At 37.1% G+C, this 15,311-nt stretch overlaps 1 protein-coding gene across 1 annotated transcript in view; it reads right to left on the bottom strand.

Annotated features, from left to right (window-relative positions):
• TMPRSS11A (transmembrane protease, serine 11A) overlaps positions 1 to 15,311 on the bottom strand; it is a 47,988-nt gene that overhangs the window by 6,742 nt on the left and 25,935 nt on the right. The window contains exons 5-7 of the mRNA XM_008580879.1: positions 11,622 to 11,793; positions 5,404 to 5,663; positions 317 to 459 (exon numbers count right to left, since the gene is read on the bottom strand). Of these exons, the coding sequence (XP_008579101.1) occupies positions 317 to 459; positions 5,404 to 5,663; positions 11,622 to 11,793 (575 nt within the window). The remainder of the gene's footprint in view (positions 1 to 316; positions 460 to 5,403; positions 5,664 to 11,621; positions 11,794 to 15,311) is intronic.

The raw sequence follows: 15,311 nt of genomic DNA, 5'->3' as shown, positions 1-15,311 counted from the left end.
ACTACCCTGATTTGATCATTATACATTGTATATATGTGTTAGAATATAACTGTACCACATAAATATGTACAATCAATATACAAAGAAGAAATTTTAATTTTTTTGATTAGTTTGGTAGCATCAAAGAAACGCTGTGCTTACTTCATTTTGCTTAATAAAACATTTAAAAATATGTTTGTGCTGTAAAATTTGCATTTGTAACTTTTTCAAGCTGACACCATATCTGTATTTGTACTAACATAAACAACATAGAATATTTCCTGGACCAGATAAAAGTTTTTAACTCAGTGATATCAAAATAATCTTTCCAACTTACCCTGCAGGCGTCGTAAATTCCTTCCAGATATCCGGCACAAAACATCCCAAATTTTATATCATCACCATACACCTGTGGTTGCTTGCACACATCATCACTTATGATTTTCAGTCTGGCTTCTCGAAGATCATTTTGGGATTCCCCTTAAGGAAAAAACATAGTCATTTTAGTATTTACAGTCAGCATCCTCAGTGAGAATGAAGTGAGCAGAGTTTTTTCCTAATCTTTTTCATACGAAAGTTGTCAGTACAGAATGAGGTTAATATTAACAGTTCCTAGAGAAAAGAATTTCTGGTTAAAATCTGGAACACTTAAGGATAATTATTGTCTTGTCACATTTTTATAAATATCTCTACAGGCAAGAAAACCATTTGGTTTCTTTTTCTGTAAAATTCTTGTACCTTTATTTTAAAAACAATGAGTTTCAATGAGTTTATTCCTTTTTGTTTTTGTTTCATGCTGGACTGTACAGGGATCGAACCCTGGACCTTGGTGTTATCAGCACCATGCTCTAACCAATTGAGCAAACTGGCCAGCTCCATCATTCCATTTTTTATAAAGTTTGTATTTGTGGATTCCAGATTGTCCCCAGAAATTTTGCATGCTTTGATAGTTTTCTCCCTTCGCTCAATTGAATAAGTATAAAATTACGTACATTTATTTTATCCTTTACATCTTATGAAGAGCTTTTGCATACATAATGGCATTAAATGGCTATTATTTCACTTCTTATGTGTTACAATTGGAGGCTCCAGATTGTAAACTAGATCCTGAGTTGTAGAAGCCAATGTTATGGCAGGCAGACTAGCTAGAAAACTAAGAATAGCACAGACATCAGGGGTTCTTTATACCAAACCATATACTGGTTGGGAAATCATGACACTGTGGTTGCAAGAATTCTAGGATGATCCCCCAAATTCCTGTGTGATTCCCTTCCCATCAAATATGGGCAGGATATGTGAATATGATGGTTGTGCTAGATGGCAAAGGAGAGGGAACTTTGCAGGTGTAATAAAATCTCTAATCAGTTTGACGTTGAGTTAATCAAAGGCAGATTATCCAAGATGGGTCTGCCCTAATCAGGTGAGCCTCTTCAAAGAGGGCTTAGGCCTTTCCTGAGATACTTTCCTAATGGTGGTGGAGAAGTAAGCTGCCATGTGGTCTACACCTGCACGAAATGGAATTCTTCCAACAACCAGTGAGCTTGAAGAGAACCTTGAGCAGCAGATGACATCACAACCCCATCTGACACCTTGACTGCAATTTTATGAGACCCTGAGAAGAGGACTTAAGCTGTGTCTGAACTTCTGACTCATGGAAAACTGTGAAACAGTAATACATGTTGTTTTTAGCTCTTAAGTTTCTGGTAATTTGTTACACAGTAATACAAAATTAATATAGACACCAATTTCTTTAGAAGACCATTTCAAGATTTATTTCTGGAGAGGTGTTTGCAAACACATTTTAAAAAGTACTCAGGAAGCTTCTGGTCAAGATGGTGGAATAGATGGTCCCCAGTGTCACTCTCTCCCACAAATCAACCAATTTACAACCACTGGAAAGCAATGACAGCCAAGCTGGGGCTGCTGGAGCTCAGGGGAAGAGGAGGAGAGACCTACAGAGTTCAAAAAGATCAGAGAAGCCATGATGAGAGAAAGAAAAAACCACTCCGACCGTTTTGTGCTGCAGCTGTTTTAAGGCTGGAGCTGCTGAGCACATGGAGCAAGAGGCGGCCAAAGCCACAGCTGTGTCCTTCAGATGAAGTTTCTTGGAGGCAGCAGGGGAGAAGAGGGACTTGGTGGGCCCCAAGCCAGCAGTACCACCAACAGCATTCCTGTGGACCCACATAAGACTGAGGAGCCACAACAGTCCCATGGGAAGTTTTTGGAGCACAGGAGGTGGGGGAGATGGGCCCGTGGGGGGAACACTGGGGCACAGCAAGGACAGCTGATCTGCACCCCAATCAGTGCAGTACCACTGAGAGGAGACTAGTCATGAATACTGAATTGCAAGTGGTGCAGTTTGGTGAAAAGACTCTGACCCAGACCAGTGTTTCTGCACAACCCAGGTGCACCAGATTTCACCAGTTCCAGAAGTACCAAAGTCAACCATTGAAACCTGAGCTGCACAAAAGCCTTCCCTAGGGAATCAGTAGCAAAGCAACAATTTAGCCCAACCACAGAGCTCAAGTACTAGTCCCCACAGGAAGTTCCCCCATTTTAGAAGTAAGCAAAGGACAACAAATTAGTTCCAGTGCAGAGTTTAAGTGGTGGGAACAGCAAATAATCCAACACAGAATTGAAAGAAAAATCAAAGTCCCCACAACCAGAGACAAACTTTGATAACTAGTAAAGGTCTCATTTCACCAAAGAACATCTATAACACCTACAAGGACCAGAAGTCCCTTGGGCTACCAAGCCAGGAAGTGGGGAGGGCAGGGTGCCTCAGCCATGCCCCCTGACACCTGCAACCAGTTCCAAGGATGGAGGCCTTGGGCCTTGGCCACACCCCTGACAAGTGCATCCACTTCAGCGACGACCACTGAACCACCTCAGGAGGTGACCTGGGCTCTCCTGAGCTGGGGCGGTTGGGGGCGAGGCCCTTGTCCACTCCCCTCCCCATGCTCAATTAGCCCAGTGACGACCAGCAAACCTCAGCAAGAAGGGCCCCGGGTTCCTGAGCTGGGGTGGTGGGGAGCGAGGGCTGTTGCCACACATCCCTGACATCTTCACCTAGCCCGGCAATAACCAACTCACCGCTGGAAGCCCACCGGTCTCCCCTGTGGGAATGTAGGAGGTGCCACAGGCCTCAATCCCACCCCACCTTCCATCCCATTTCCTTCCCCTTGCCCCCTCCCTCTCAACTGCTCTACAACAACATCCTAGAATGTAAAAAAATAATATTAATAAAATTTAAAAGTGCCCAGAAAATATGTGTTAAATGCAGAAATGTGCTAAGAGATTATTCAAGTTATGCTGCCCTCTAAATACATTTTTTTTTTGCCTACTACATTATCAATTAAAAAAATTCATGTCCAATGCTGAGAAGGGCAAGGTGAAATTGACAATCTACGTATTGCAGGTGATAGTGTAAATTTATAATCTTTTCAGCAAACTAATTGATAAATTTATTTCAAGTTATAAAAGCATAACATAAATTCTGGACATCTCTGAACATATCTACTCTGGGAATGCTTCATGACATTTCTTACAAAGTATTAATTTTATTGAAGCAGCTTTTTATTTCTTAATCTTCTTTATTATTTCCTTATTTTTAATTTCATTCATTTCTACTCTTTATTATTTCCTTCCTTCTGCTTGTTTTAGGTTTATTTTTCTCTCTTCTAATTTTTTGAAATGGGAACTTAGATTATTAATTTTAGATCTTTTTTCTTTTATAATGCATGCATTTGCTATAAATTTCCCCCTTCACACTATGAGGGGTCTTCAAAAAGTTCAAGGAAAAATGTGTATTATCTTTTAATTCTATTTTTCCATGAACTTAAAAGAACTCCATATTTTAGGAGTATCCTGCATGCATTTCTATACGTATTTTTCATTTTCATTCACTTTTATGTATTTTAAATTTTTCTTAAGGACTTCGTCTTTATTTACAAGTGTGTTTAATTTCCAACCATTTGGAGAATTTACTCTTTTATTTCTGTTACTGATTCCTAATTTAATTCCATTATGGTCAGAGAACATACTTTGTATGGTTTCAATTCTTTTAAATTTTTAAGGTTTGTTTTATGGATCTGGATATGGTCTGTCTTGGTGAGTTATCTATAGGTGCTTGTAATGAGGGTGTATACTGCTGTTGTTGAATGGAGTGTTCTGTAAACGTCAGATTCTATTGCTACTCACAAAGCATTATGGCAGGTGTATTTTCCCAACCTCCTGGCAAAAAAAAAAAAAATTCTTCCCACCAAGCCAAAGGATTTGTGATGTCCTTCCTTTCATTATGAAGCAGAGATTGAAAGTCCTATCTTAGGAGAAAACCCATCAGAGCGAGTACAGATGTAGGTGTTAGGACAGCAGCTCTATTCTACTGGGATTAATAAATTATGGGTAATATTTTCTGTGATTGGTAATATGACCTTAAAGAAAGCAATGCATAGCTAGTATGAGATGGAACAAAACAAAATGGGACATCTGGAAAAAAAATCTGTATTCCTGGCTACTTTAGTAAAAGGTTATAACTAGTTCCTTACTGGAGACTGGGAATTAAAGGCTTATTCTTTACAGTTTGTTGTATATAAGAAAATTATATAGAGTTCTGTGAATGGGTTTTGTCATTCTCGGAAAGCCATTTTTCATCTGGACCACATCATGGAATATAGAGTGTGCCTGACTGAGAATGCCTAAAACATCCTATAACTAAATTGTTACTATTTCTTAGGAGATTAAGTTAGTATATCAAGTTGAATCATTTTAGAAAGGGCAAAATGCATTGATGATTTATCTCTATTCTATTTTTATTCATGATCACCCTTAAATTTGCCTCTTTAGTACTGAAACAAATTTTGCTGCATGGGCATAAGAGTATTTTGTTTAGGAAGTCAATCCGAATACCCCTGGACACAAGCTGGGATGATTAGAGGCTTTTTCGGGGATGAACGTGGATTCTGGTGAAGAGAGGGGAATGTATTCCCTCTGTTTACTGGGGAGCATGATTGAACCTTGAGTTGTTGTTGGCCACCTTTGCCGCTATGTGGCGCTAGAATCCCTCCGAAAGAGGCCAACATAGGGGAAAGCAGGGCCAAGAGATGGAAAAGATACAGATTCAGAGCCCGATGGCGTTATAAGAACCCCTGAATCTGGCTGTGTCTGGAGCCAGACTCATCACAGTTCTTGACTTCCAAATTACAAGGGCCAAATTAGCTGTTTTTTGTTTTTGTTTATGCTTTGGTTAATTTTAGTTGAGTTTCTGTCACTTGCAAAAAAAAAAAAAAGGCTTAACTTTTCCAACCAAGCTATGTGGAAATGGCTGATAGAAATTAAATCTGATGGAAATTAATACTGATGGAAATTAAATCACACTGCACTAAATAGGGTTTAGGGCTCTGTTTACTCTTCTGAGATACCCACCGCCGTAGAAAAGTGCTCCAAATCCTGTGATGTAGACAGTTGAATTTGGTCGGAAGGACGCAGAGGCTTCTGGCAAACAAATCCGACGTATGTCATCTGAAAAGGTGACTCTGGGAGAGAACTGCACAACGGCAATGTCATACTCTCTTGCTGGGGAGTGATACCTCTCATGGACAATAATTCTTTTGACATTTCTTTTCATTAAAGGAGGTTTGATTGTTGTTCCAAAGCTAACAGTCCATTCATGTGGATTTACTTTACTGGAAAAAAGTTAGAAATAACAGAATATATGAGCTGCACAGAATATATGAGCTACATCAACTCCATTTAGGCTAAAAAAGAGAAAACTCCATCTTGAGAATACTTGGTTGCAATTACAGTTTTCTCTGACTGTTTAAATATAATCTATTTATAGTATTTTGAAAGAAATAATATATACAAACAGCATATTAGAGCTGAAATTCAATACAGAATTATTGAATTTTAGAGCTGTAAGGCACACAAAATATCATTTAATAATCCCTTCAGCAATTGTTTATTGAGCATCTATGTGCTGACCCTTATCTGAAATGTTGGGGATAAAGTGGTGAGCAAGACCCCAAGATAAGGGTCCTGCTAAAGGAGTATTAAATTCCAGGGAAGGAAAAAGATCAAAACAATTTAACAAACTTCAATAATAAAAAACTAATAAAAAACTTCAAAGAGTGATAAAGGTTATGATTAAAATAAAATAGGGTAATGGAATAGCCTACTAAGGGATCATTAGGGAAGGCTTTTTTGAGATCAACCCGTTTGGGCTGAGACATGGCTGATGAGGAGACAGCCATGAAAAATATCAGAAAGACAAGTTTTAGGCCAGTGTCCCAAGGCCTCGGGCCAGATGGACTGCAGTCAAGACACGGGGGGAAGCACAGTGGATGAGTTTGGAGAGGCAGGCAGAAACCAGATTTTAGAGTTTCTTATAGGTCATTATAAAGTGCTTCGATTTTATTCAAGTGATAAGGAAATCCACTGGATGTTTTTAAGTTGAGGAATGATGTAGTCTCATTTACATTTTTTAAAAATCCTGTTGGTTCTTTCTGGAGAATAGATTGTTGAAGGTCAAGAGTAGATGTGGTAAAAGCTGTCAGAAGATAATTGCAGTATCCTCTCTCAGATGATCATGTGTGGTTGACTTCTAGATTGTGGGTTTGAGCAACTGGTGGATTATGGTACATACAAGGATTAGAAAGACCATTTAGTAATGTTGAAAGATCATCTTGTAAAGCCTTTGATTTGTACTTGTGGGAAATAAGGCTAGGTGGGTTAAAATCTTCATGCGTCTATCTGCTTCTCTCTGCTGTTTTCTGTACAGAACATTGTCTTCCACCAAAACCTATCCATTAATAGCAAGATTGATGATCCTTAAGTAATTAATTGAACTACCATTATTCATGAAGGATAAGCAAAGAAACAGATATGAACATGTAGATACTTGTTTATCAACCTAATCATTTCTTAATAGATAGCTTTAGTCATGGAAGGAGCATATAAACATATCAATGAGGTTTAAATCCAGTTTGACAGTTTTTAATTGTGCTGGGATCATTGCCATTTGAAAATTTTGTTTTCATACACCATCTTGATGTGCACAAATACTCTAATGAGAAAAGTTAGATAAAAATTGATTTGTGAACACAATTGTTCATATAGCAGAGATACACTGACGGTTTCATTTATAAATCAGTCTTTTGTGAGTTTTCTTGGTGCAAAGCTATTCTCTCAACTTAATTATACCTAGATTAACTTAACATAAATCAATTTTTTAGGACTTGAAAATGTAAAGGTCAGACGTTGAACCGTGTTACTCAAGTACGAATGATCATTCTAGAACTTTCAAACAAAGATCTGATATTATTTAATACAGCTTGTTTTATTACATGTGTAGATAACAAACCTGAAAGAAATACCTGGCATGAGAGATGCTAAATCAAGATTAAGAATAAACTTTCTAAACTTTTAACCTGGGCTCAAATCGACAAGATGAAATTTAATGGTGATTAATATAAAATAGTAATTTAGATTCCAAAGTAAATCGTAAAAATTCAAAGTAGTGACACCTGGTCTGGAAGCCATCCCTAAAGAAAGGATCTGGAAATTTTGTTGATTATTAGCTTAAAAATAATCAAACATCTGATGAGGTTTCTTAAGTTTTAACTCAATATTAAGCTGCAATAATATTAAACAATCTCAGGATAGGAAAGGTCATAAAAAGTCATTTAGTCCTCTCACTGATCCAGTGTTTGAGGAATGGGATTTGGCTTGAGGAAGACATATGCTTGTTTTCAACTCCACCATCTCCTAACACTGTGAACTTGGCAAGTTTCTTAACTTTTCTTATCCCCTAGTTAAAAAAAGCTTGCCAAATGGTGTGGATATAAGAATTATATAAAACAAATCTTAAGCACCTATAATAATAATAATAATATTATTATTAATGCTTAATAATTGTATAATAAAAGCTTAAGAATTGTGGTAATTGTTCAAAACACACTCCCAAATGGTGATTGTCTATGCTTGAACACTTCTGCAGATGCGGGCATGCTCTTTGCCTTAGAATCCCTTTTTTCATCTTGGAAATCATTTAATCTTGCAGCAACTCTGTTGTTGGCAAGTTCATTCTTGATTCTCTAATTCTCTTCCACATAAGAGTACTTCAGATATATGAATACAACTATCATCTCTACCAGAGCTTTCTCATAGTAAAATTTTGTCTCATAGAACAGTGTATCTCAAACTTCAATGTGCATACAAATAATCAGGGGATCTTATAAAAATGCAGCTCCTGATTCTGTAGGTCCAGGATGGGACTTTAGATTCTTGTATTTCTAACAAATTCCCTAGTGATGTGAATGCTGCTAGTCCATGGACCATGCTAGGAGTGGCAAGGGTGTATGGATATATTTTGCCTTTTTCTTTACCATTCAAGACTCTTTAAGAGCATTTCATTTTGTTGAGTTCTTTTTAAGCATGTCATCCAGAACAGAATTCACTGTCCCAGGTAGGATCTGACCAACAAAGAGTCTAACATCTCATTTATTCTGGTTTCTACATTTCTTCCAATGCAATTTAAATCACAATACAGTTGGCCCTCCATATCTGTGGCTTCCACATCCATGGATTCAACCAACCTTGGATCTAAAATATTTGGAAAAAAAAAAAAAAAAAAGAATAGTTGCATCTGTACTGAACATATACAGACTTTTTTTTCTTGTCATTATTTCCTAAATAATACAACAACTATTTAAATAGCATTTACATTGAATTAGGCATTATAAGTAATCTGGAGATGATTTAAAATATATGGGAAGATATGTGTAGTTATATGTAAATATTACACAATTTTACATCAGAAGCTTGAGCATCCTTGGATTTTGGTATCCATAGGGGATCCTGTAATCAATCCCCCACAGATACAGAAGGACTACTGTATGGCTTTGGGGACAACTGACTCAAAGTGAGTTATTTTCTGATAAAAATTTCCAAATAGTTTTCACATGTTAAACACATTTCTTCTTTCTGTGCTATACTTGGATTTTTTTTTTGTATCTAAGTTAGAGCCTTACATTTATACCTGCTAAAATTAATCATTTAGTTCTTTCTCATTATTCTAAGATAATTAAGGTCCTTTTAAACTTTTTGTTTTTCTTACCCAACACATCCATTTCTCTTCCAGGCTTATGTAATCAGCTAATTCGATGAGCATAATTTCCACATTATCTGTCAAGTCTAGAAAATATACTGTCCAGGACATAGTGGAGGTTATATATCTCTAGTAGGCCATAAAAATATCCTCAGTATTTTAACAGACATTCTTAATCATCACCTTTTGTGTTGAGTTGTTTGGTTAATATGCCACCGGTTACCTTGCATTCAGTTTCTATTATTTGTTTTTTTCCAGAATCCTTCCCATTTTACTTTGACATATATGACATTAGTCATATTATCTATCTTGCTGTGTTTAGTTCATGTAAGCATATTTTAAGGGAAACACTGAGAAAATCTAGAACATTCAGAGTAGAAGAACCAACATGGTAGGACATCTGGAAGTTGTGCTGTGAAAATAAAGTAATGATATTTATTTTCATGTATGGTTTGGAGATTCTCACTCACTCTATATTTGCTGTGAAAAAAGAGAAACTAAAGAACAGCTGTTATATGGATGAAGAAATAAGTAGTTCCAGGTGAAACAATGAATATCAGTGGTGGAGATTAATAGAGTGTAGATCTGGTGTTCGATGTTATAAAGACATTTGTAAAAATAGAACTATCTTCCACAAAATTGGCTAACTCTGGCAAAGTATGCTCTCCATTACATTTTCTTCCTTATCCATTGCCTGAGGTTAGTTACAGTCTGAAAATACTAAATGGAAAACTCCAGAAATAAACATTTGATGAGTTTAAATTTTGTGCCATTCTGAGTAGCGTGATGAAACCTTGTTCCACCCCTTTGCATCCCACCCAGGACGTGAATCCTCCTTTTGTGCAGCAGATCCACGCAGTAGATGCCCTGGCCCTTCAGTCACTTTGTATTGGTCTCAGTTATCAGGTCGACCATAGACGTATCGCAGTGCTTGTGCTCTAGTAACCCTTATTTTACTTAATGGCCCCAAAGCACAAGAGTAGTGATGCTGGCAATTGGGATTATGCCAGAGAAAAGCTGTAAAGTGCTTCATTTAAGTGAAAAGGTCAAAGTTCTCAACTTAATAAGAAAAGAAGAAAAGCTGAGGTTGCTAAGATCTATGGTAAGAACAAATCTTCTATTTGTGAAATTGAGAAGAAGAAAAAAAATTGTCTGTGGTATATATAGGGTTAAGTACTCTTTGTGGTTTCAGGCATCCACTGGGGATCCTGGAACATATGCCCCATGGATAAGCGGGGACTACTGTACTTTGAGGTATTCAGCCGAAACTGCATAAGGGATTTCTGCCTTTCTAATATATCAATCTATTGAGTTCTCCTATTTTTAAAACATTAAAAATCTACACACACACACACACACACACACACACACACATATGTGTGTATATATATATTCTACATTAAGAATCTCTATATAGATTTACCTTCTTAGATAGATGGAATTTATTATGGTAACAAAAGTCAGAATTTTATAGGTCAAAAGGAATGGGAGAAGATCTAGTTCATCCACAAGTATAATACACCAAGGTTCAGTAACTTACCCAAGGTCACAGACATTTGAACCAGCTCTCTTGCTGGCTGAGGCATATTTTGCCCACTAAATCCTGCTGCCACCTGTTTTACAGAGATATTCAGGAAGCCCTTGTTATAACCATAATAATTGGTACTGGAGAAAGGCCATAAAGGTAATCATTTTAGAAAGAAACCCCCAATTTTAAATGTAATAGTGATAAAAAGATTTGATTTGTTATTACCTTAAAAGTAAAAATTATTTAAAAAGTGATTTTTATCTTACATTTAATAAAATTTGTGTTGTGCAAAAATGCTCACAATGAATAAAGAATTAATTGGTGTCAACTGTTTATCTGAAAAATTATATGATAGCACAATATGCTGTTCTTTATTTCAGGTTTGTCTTTTCTAGCATTATTTATTGTCAAGAGGTTCTCTATTACAAGAAGGTCTCATGGAATAGATTAGGGCCGCTCATAAATCTTTGATACTTAAGGAAATCTCTTTTGAAGTACCTGTATTTATCATCATCCCAGTAATTTCTCATTTTGGTTGTGAACTGCCCTAATTCCACCAGATTTTTATGTCAGTGCTGTGAATTTGGTTTGAGTAGTTCTATATTATCACAGTTAGCAAATTCATGCATCATCTTCTACTGAAGATTTCAATTTCACTTTGCTATGAATTTGATTATTTATGACTGGCCCAAATGTTTGGCAGAATCACACACAAGTATCAAGTGGAGAACATTTTGTCTGTTATTAGTAAATACTTTGTGTTAGGGTGTCTTCTGCTTCCTTACATGATTCTTTATTTAAAACTCTGAGGACTTGATGGATGAATACTAGGATAATGATTACTACTCCTTCTGTCCCCACCAAACTTTCCAAATAAGTATGCAAGTGTAACATTATTTTAGAAAGGAACCTGAAAGAAGATTTTGGGAAATTGATCATCACTCAAAACATGATAAAATTCAGAACTTTTTAGTAGTAATAGGGTCCAACTTAAGGTCAACAACTTACTTCTTAAAGCAGTGTGCTGCGGTGACAAGCCACATATTACTAATTAAGGTGGCCCCACACTGATGGATGTTATTACGCTGAAGGGAAGCTTGCCAAGGCCAGGCAGCCTTGGCTGCAATGTCTCCAGACATTATTCTGTTAACTATTAATGGAACAGCTCGTTTTCCACAACCTGAAAAAGATGAGATCATTAAGTTATAAAAAATGTCTCTCTAATCTTGATGCAGAGAAGCTAATAGAGAGCTGCAATGCGATATTTACATTTATTACTATAAAAGCATATACTATATCACTATCCATTCTGTGTATTTCCTGACATGTTGATTTTTGCTCACTTCCTATCTTTGTAGATGTGGATGTATTTTGCCTGCTGAAGCTGTGTTAAGCTGCGAAGGATTGACACACCACAAAGTGTCAAATGAGCCCTGAGTACTTGCAGTGTAAATTATCCAGATATCCTGGGAGCTCCCACTAAGATAATTGTCTCCTAGGTTTAGTTGATCCAGCAGTTTTACCTTGACACGACGTTCTCACCCCTCAGTCCAGGAAAGTAACTCCCCCTGGCCAGATAAGTAATTGCCCATTTGTTGGAATCCCCTCTCCCCTTCATTTTTCTGAGTGACTAGTTCCTAAAATGTGCATGGATGTATGTATCACGACCAGTCTCTCACTCTTCAGGATGGAGGGTTCCATGTTCCCACATTTGCTATTGTTGGGAAAAACATTTACTCTATTTGGTGCATCAGATCAGAGATTACTTTGCTACTTAAGATTCCTACTAAGAATTAAGCCTATTTAGAGCATGGTGCTTATAAAGAAAATATGATAGATTCAGTTCTTATTGCAACTAATTAGGTATCAAAAAAGAAAATTCATTTTACTGGTATTGATTACACTCCAGCTGCAGCCAGCCATTTTAGAAACCCCCATCACTCCGGCATTATCCTAGTCTCTAGTTTAGGCTGCTATCTGTCCTCATCTGAAGGACTGCAGCATCTCCCCAATTCATCTCCCTGACTCCAGTCTTGCCTCTCCAATCCATTCTCCATGCTGAAACCTGAGTGATCTTTCTGTAATCTGTGAAGCCTTCAGCAACTCTTCATTGCCCTCCCGATAAAGTCAAAATATTTCGGCGTGGTTCTGGTTCATGATTACCATTAATCCCAAGCCTTTCTCATGCCCCCCAGACTCCCTTCTACATTCCAGCCATACTGACATTTTTCAATTATTAGAAATTATCACATTCTTGCTTGCCTGGAGACATTTTAATTTACTACTCCTCCTATCCAGGACACTTACTCCACCTGTCACTTGATTTATGGCTTCTCCCCTCTCCTATCTCAGGGATCACTTTCTGACCCCCAAGACAGGGTTAGTTGACTCTCTGATTGACTTTGATCATAGCACTGTGCACTTTCTCTGCCATAGCATTTATCATACTATTTTAATATTTCCTAATGTATTTATGTCTTCCCCTACCTTCAAGCTCTAATTTTACATCAGGGATCATGTCTTATTTACAATGGTACTACCAGCTTTGGGCACACTTTCTGGTACTTGGTAGACATTAAAAGATATTCGTTGAATGAATGAATAAATGCATAAGAAAATTTAGGGTATTCTCAAAACACAGAGGCAAATGCATGAACACCACTGCTCAAATTCATCACCACCTTTGTAAAATCTGTCAACATTTAGGTCACAGTGGTTTGAAGTGAGTTAGTGAAACTGCTGTCAGCTTTAAAGACGATTACATTAAGAATATTTTGACAAATAATGGGGTTTATCTTCTCTCCATGTAACACTTTCTCCTTATTTTATTTCTCAGCAGAAAGCACATTTAATAGCATTTTTAAGTGTTAGAAAAGCAAGTTCATTTATTCCAAACCAGAAATACATACTTTATTTTAATCATCCCAGAGTTTTCATCATGTAAAATTATTTTCATGAATATGACTAAAAGATCAGTCTTAGAAGTATTTGTATTTATTGACCAATTGTTATTCTCTCTCAAAGAAAATGTGGGACCTAGATGGAAAATGACGAGCTGATATTTGAAGAAGTTCTTTCTGATGTGGAAATTGAACTTGTTTATATAAGCTCACTAGACTTACATGCTTGGACAGTTAGTTTCCCTGTAGATGAGCTCATTGCTGAAAAACAAAATAGAATAAAGAACGATAATTTGACATTCTCTTGGTTGGTTTCAATAACCAGGAATTATCAGAGGATACTGACCACGTCTGGATTCCAGATAGTTAAGAATATAGATCAGTCAGGAGAATGTTATATATGATATAAGAATGTATGTGTGGGGTTCCAGTCAAGATGGTGGAAATAGACGGTCCCCAGTGTCACTCTCTCCCAGAAATCAACCAATTTATAACTACATAAAAAAAGCAAGAACAGCCCAGCTGGGGCCGCTAGAGCTCAGGGGTTGAGGAGGAGAGACCTACGGAGTGCATGAAGGTGGGAGAAGCCATGATGAGAGAAAGAAAAAACTACTATGACCATTTCATGCCACGGCTGCTTTAAGGCTGAAACTGCTGAGCGCACAGAGCAGAAGATGGCAGAAGCTGCAGCTGTGCCCTTCAGATGGAGTTGCTTGGAGGGAGAGGGGGATGGGATGAGATTGGACAAAGGGCATAAAGAATAAGTATGATTTGTAACAATATATATATGCTAGTAATATTGATTTGATCAACATATATCAATGTTGAACCCCAAAGATTTGTATAATCAATTTCGATTCCATCCATAAAAATTTTTTTAAAAAAGAATATATGAGTGAAATTTTTGCAGAGAATTTTTAGGCAACCTGTAATTAGATGGATAATATCTCAAGGAGTGGGTAAAGCATAAGCAATGGATGATCAAAACCCACAAATGCAGTCATGTGCAGCATACCATTTTGATCAACAATGAACTACATGTATGATGGTGGTCTCAAAAAATTATAATACAGCTAAAAAATTCGTATTGCTTAGTGACATCAAAGCTGTCATAAAGTCATAGTGCAATTACTTAATTTGTAAAATAAATTTAGTGTAGCTTAAGTGTAGAGTCTACAGTATTGTATAGTGGTGTCTTAGACCTTCATATTCACTCACTCACCCAGAGCAACTTCCAGCCCTGCAAGCTTCATTCATGGTAAGTGCCCTATACAGGTGTACCATTTTTGGCCATTTATACTGTATTTTTACTGTACGTTTTCTATGATTAGATACATAAATACTCACCATTGTGTTACAACTGCCTACAGTACTCAGTATGGTATCATGCTGCACAGGTTTGTAGCATACGAGCCATAGGCTACACCACATAGCCTCGGTATGTAGTAGCTTGTGCCATTTAATTTGTGTAACTACACTCTATGATGCTCGCACAATGATGAAATCACCTAATGAAGCATTTCTCAGGACATATCCCTGTCGTTAAGTGATGCATGAATGTAGTTTGTATTAGTACAGAACTGTGGTTTTCCAGGGGTACAAATAAAGCCTCTTTGGATTCTACTTCAGGAGATGAGAAAGTGGAGAAAGAGGGAGGAAGCTGATGGGCTCCAGGCCTCAGCCTCAGCCTCAGCCTCAGCCTCCACCAGAACAGGGCCGCTTCTACCTCTTCTGTTTACTTAAGATTTCACATAAGTCTTTTTTTGGTCAAAGTGTTCAGGATGAAAAAAAACTTTGA

The sequence above is a fragment of the Galeopterus variegatus genome, unplaced genomic scaffold, assembly GCF_000696425.1.
Source record: "Galeopterus variegatus unplaced genomic scaffold, G_variegatus-3.0.2 Scaffold2189, whole genome shotgun sequence".
In the NCBI taxonomy this organism is placed as follows: Eukaryota; Metazoa; Chordata; class Mammalia; order Dermoptera; family Cynocephalidae; genus Galeopterus; species Galeopterus variegatus.
This window is presented reverse-complemented; position numbering and strand designations above follow the sequence as displayed.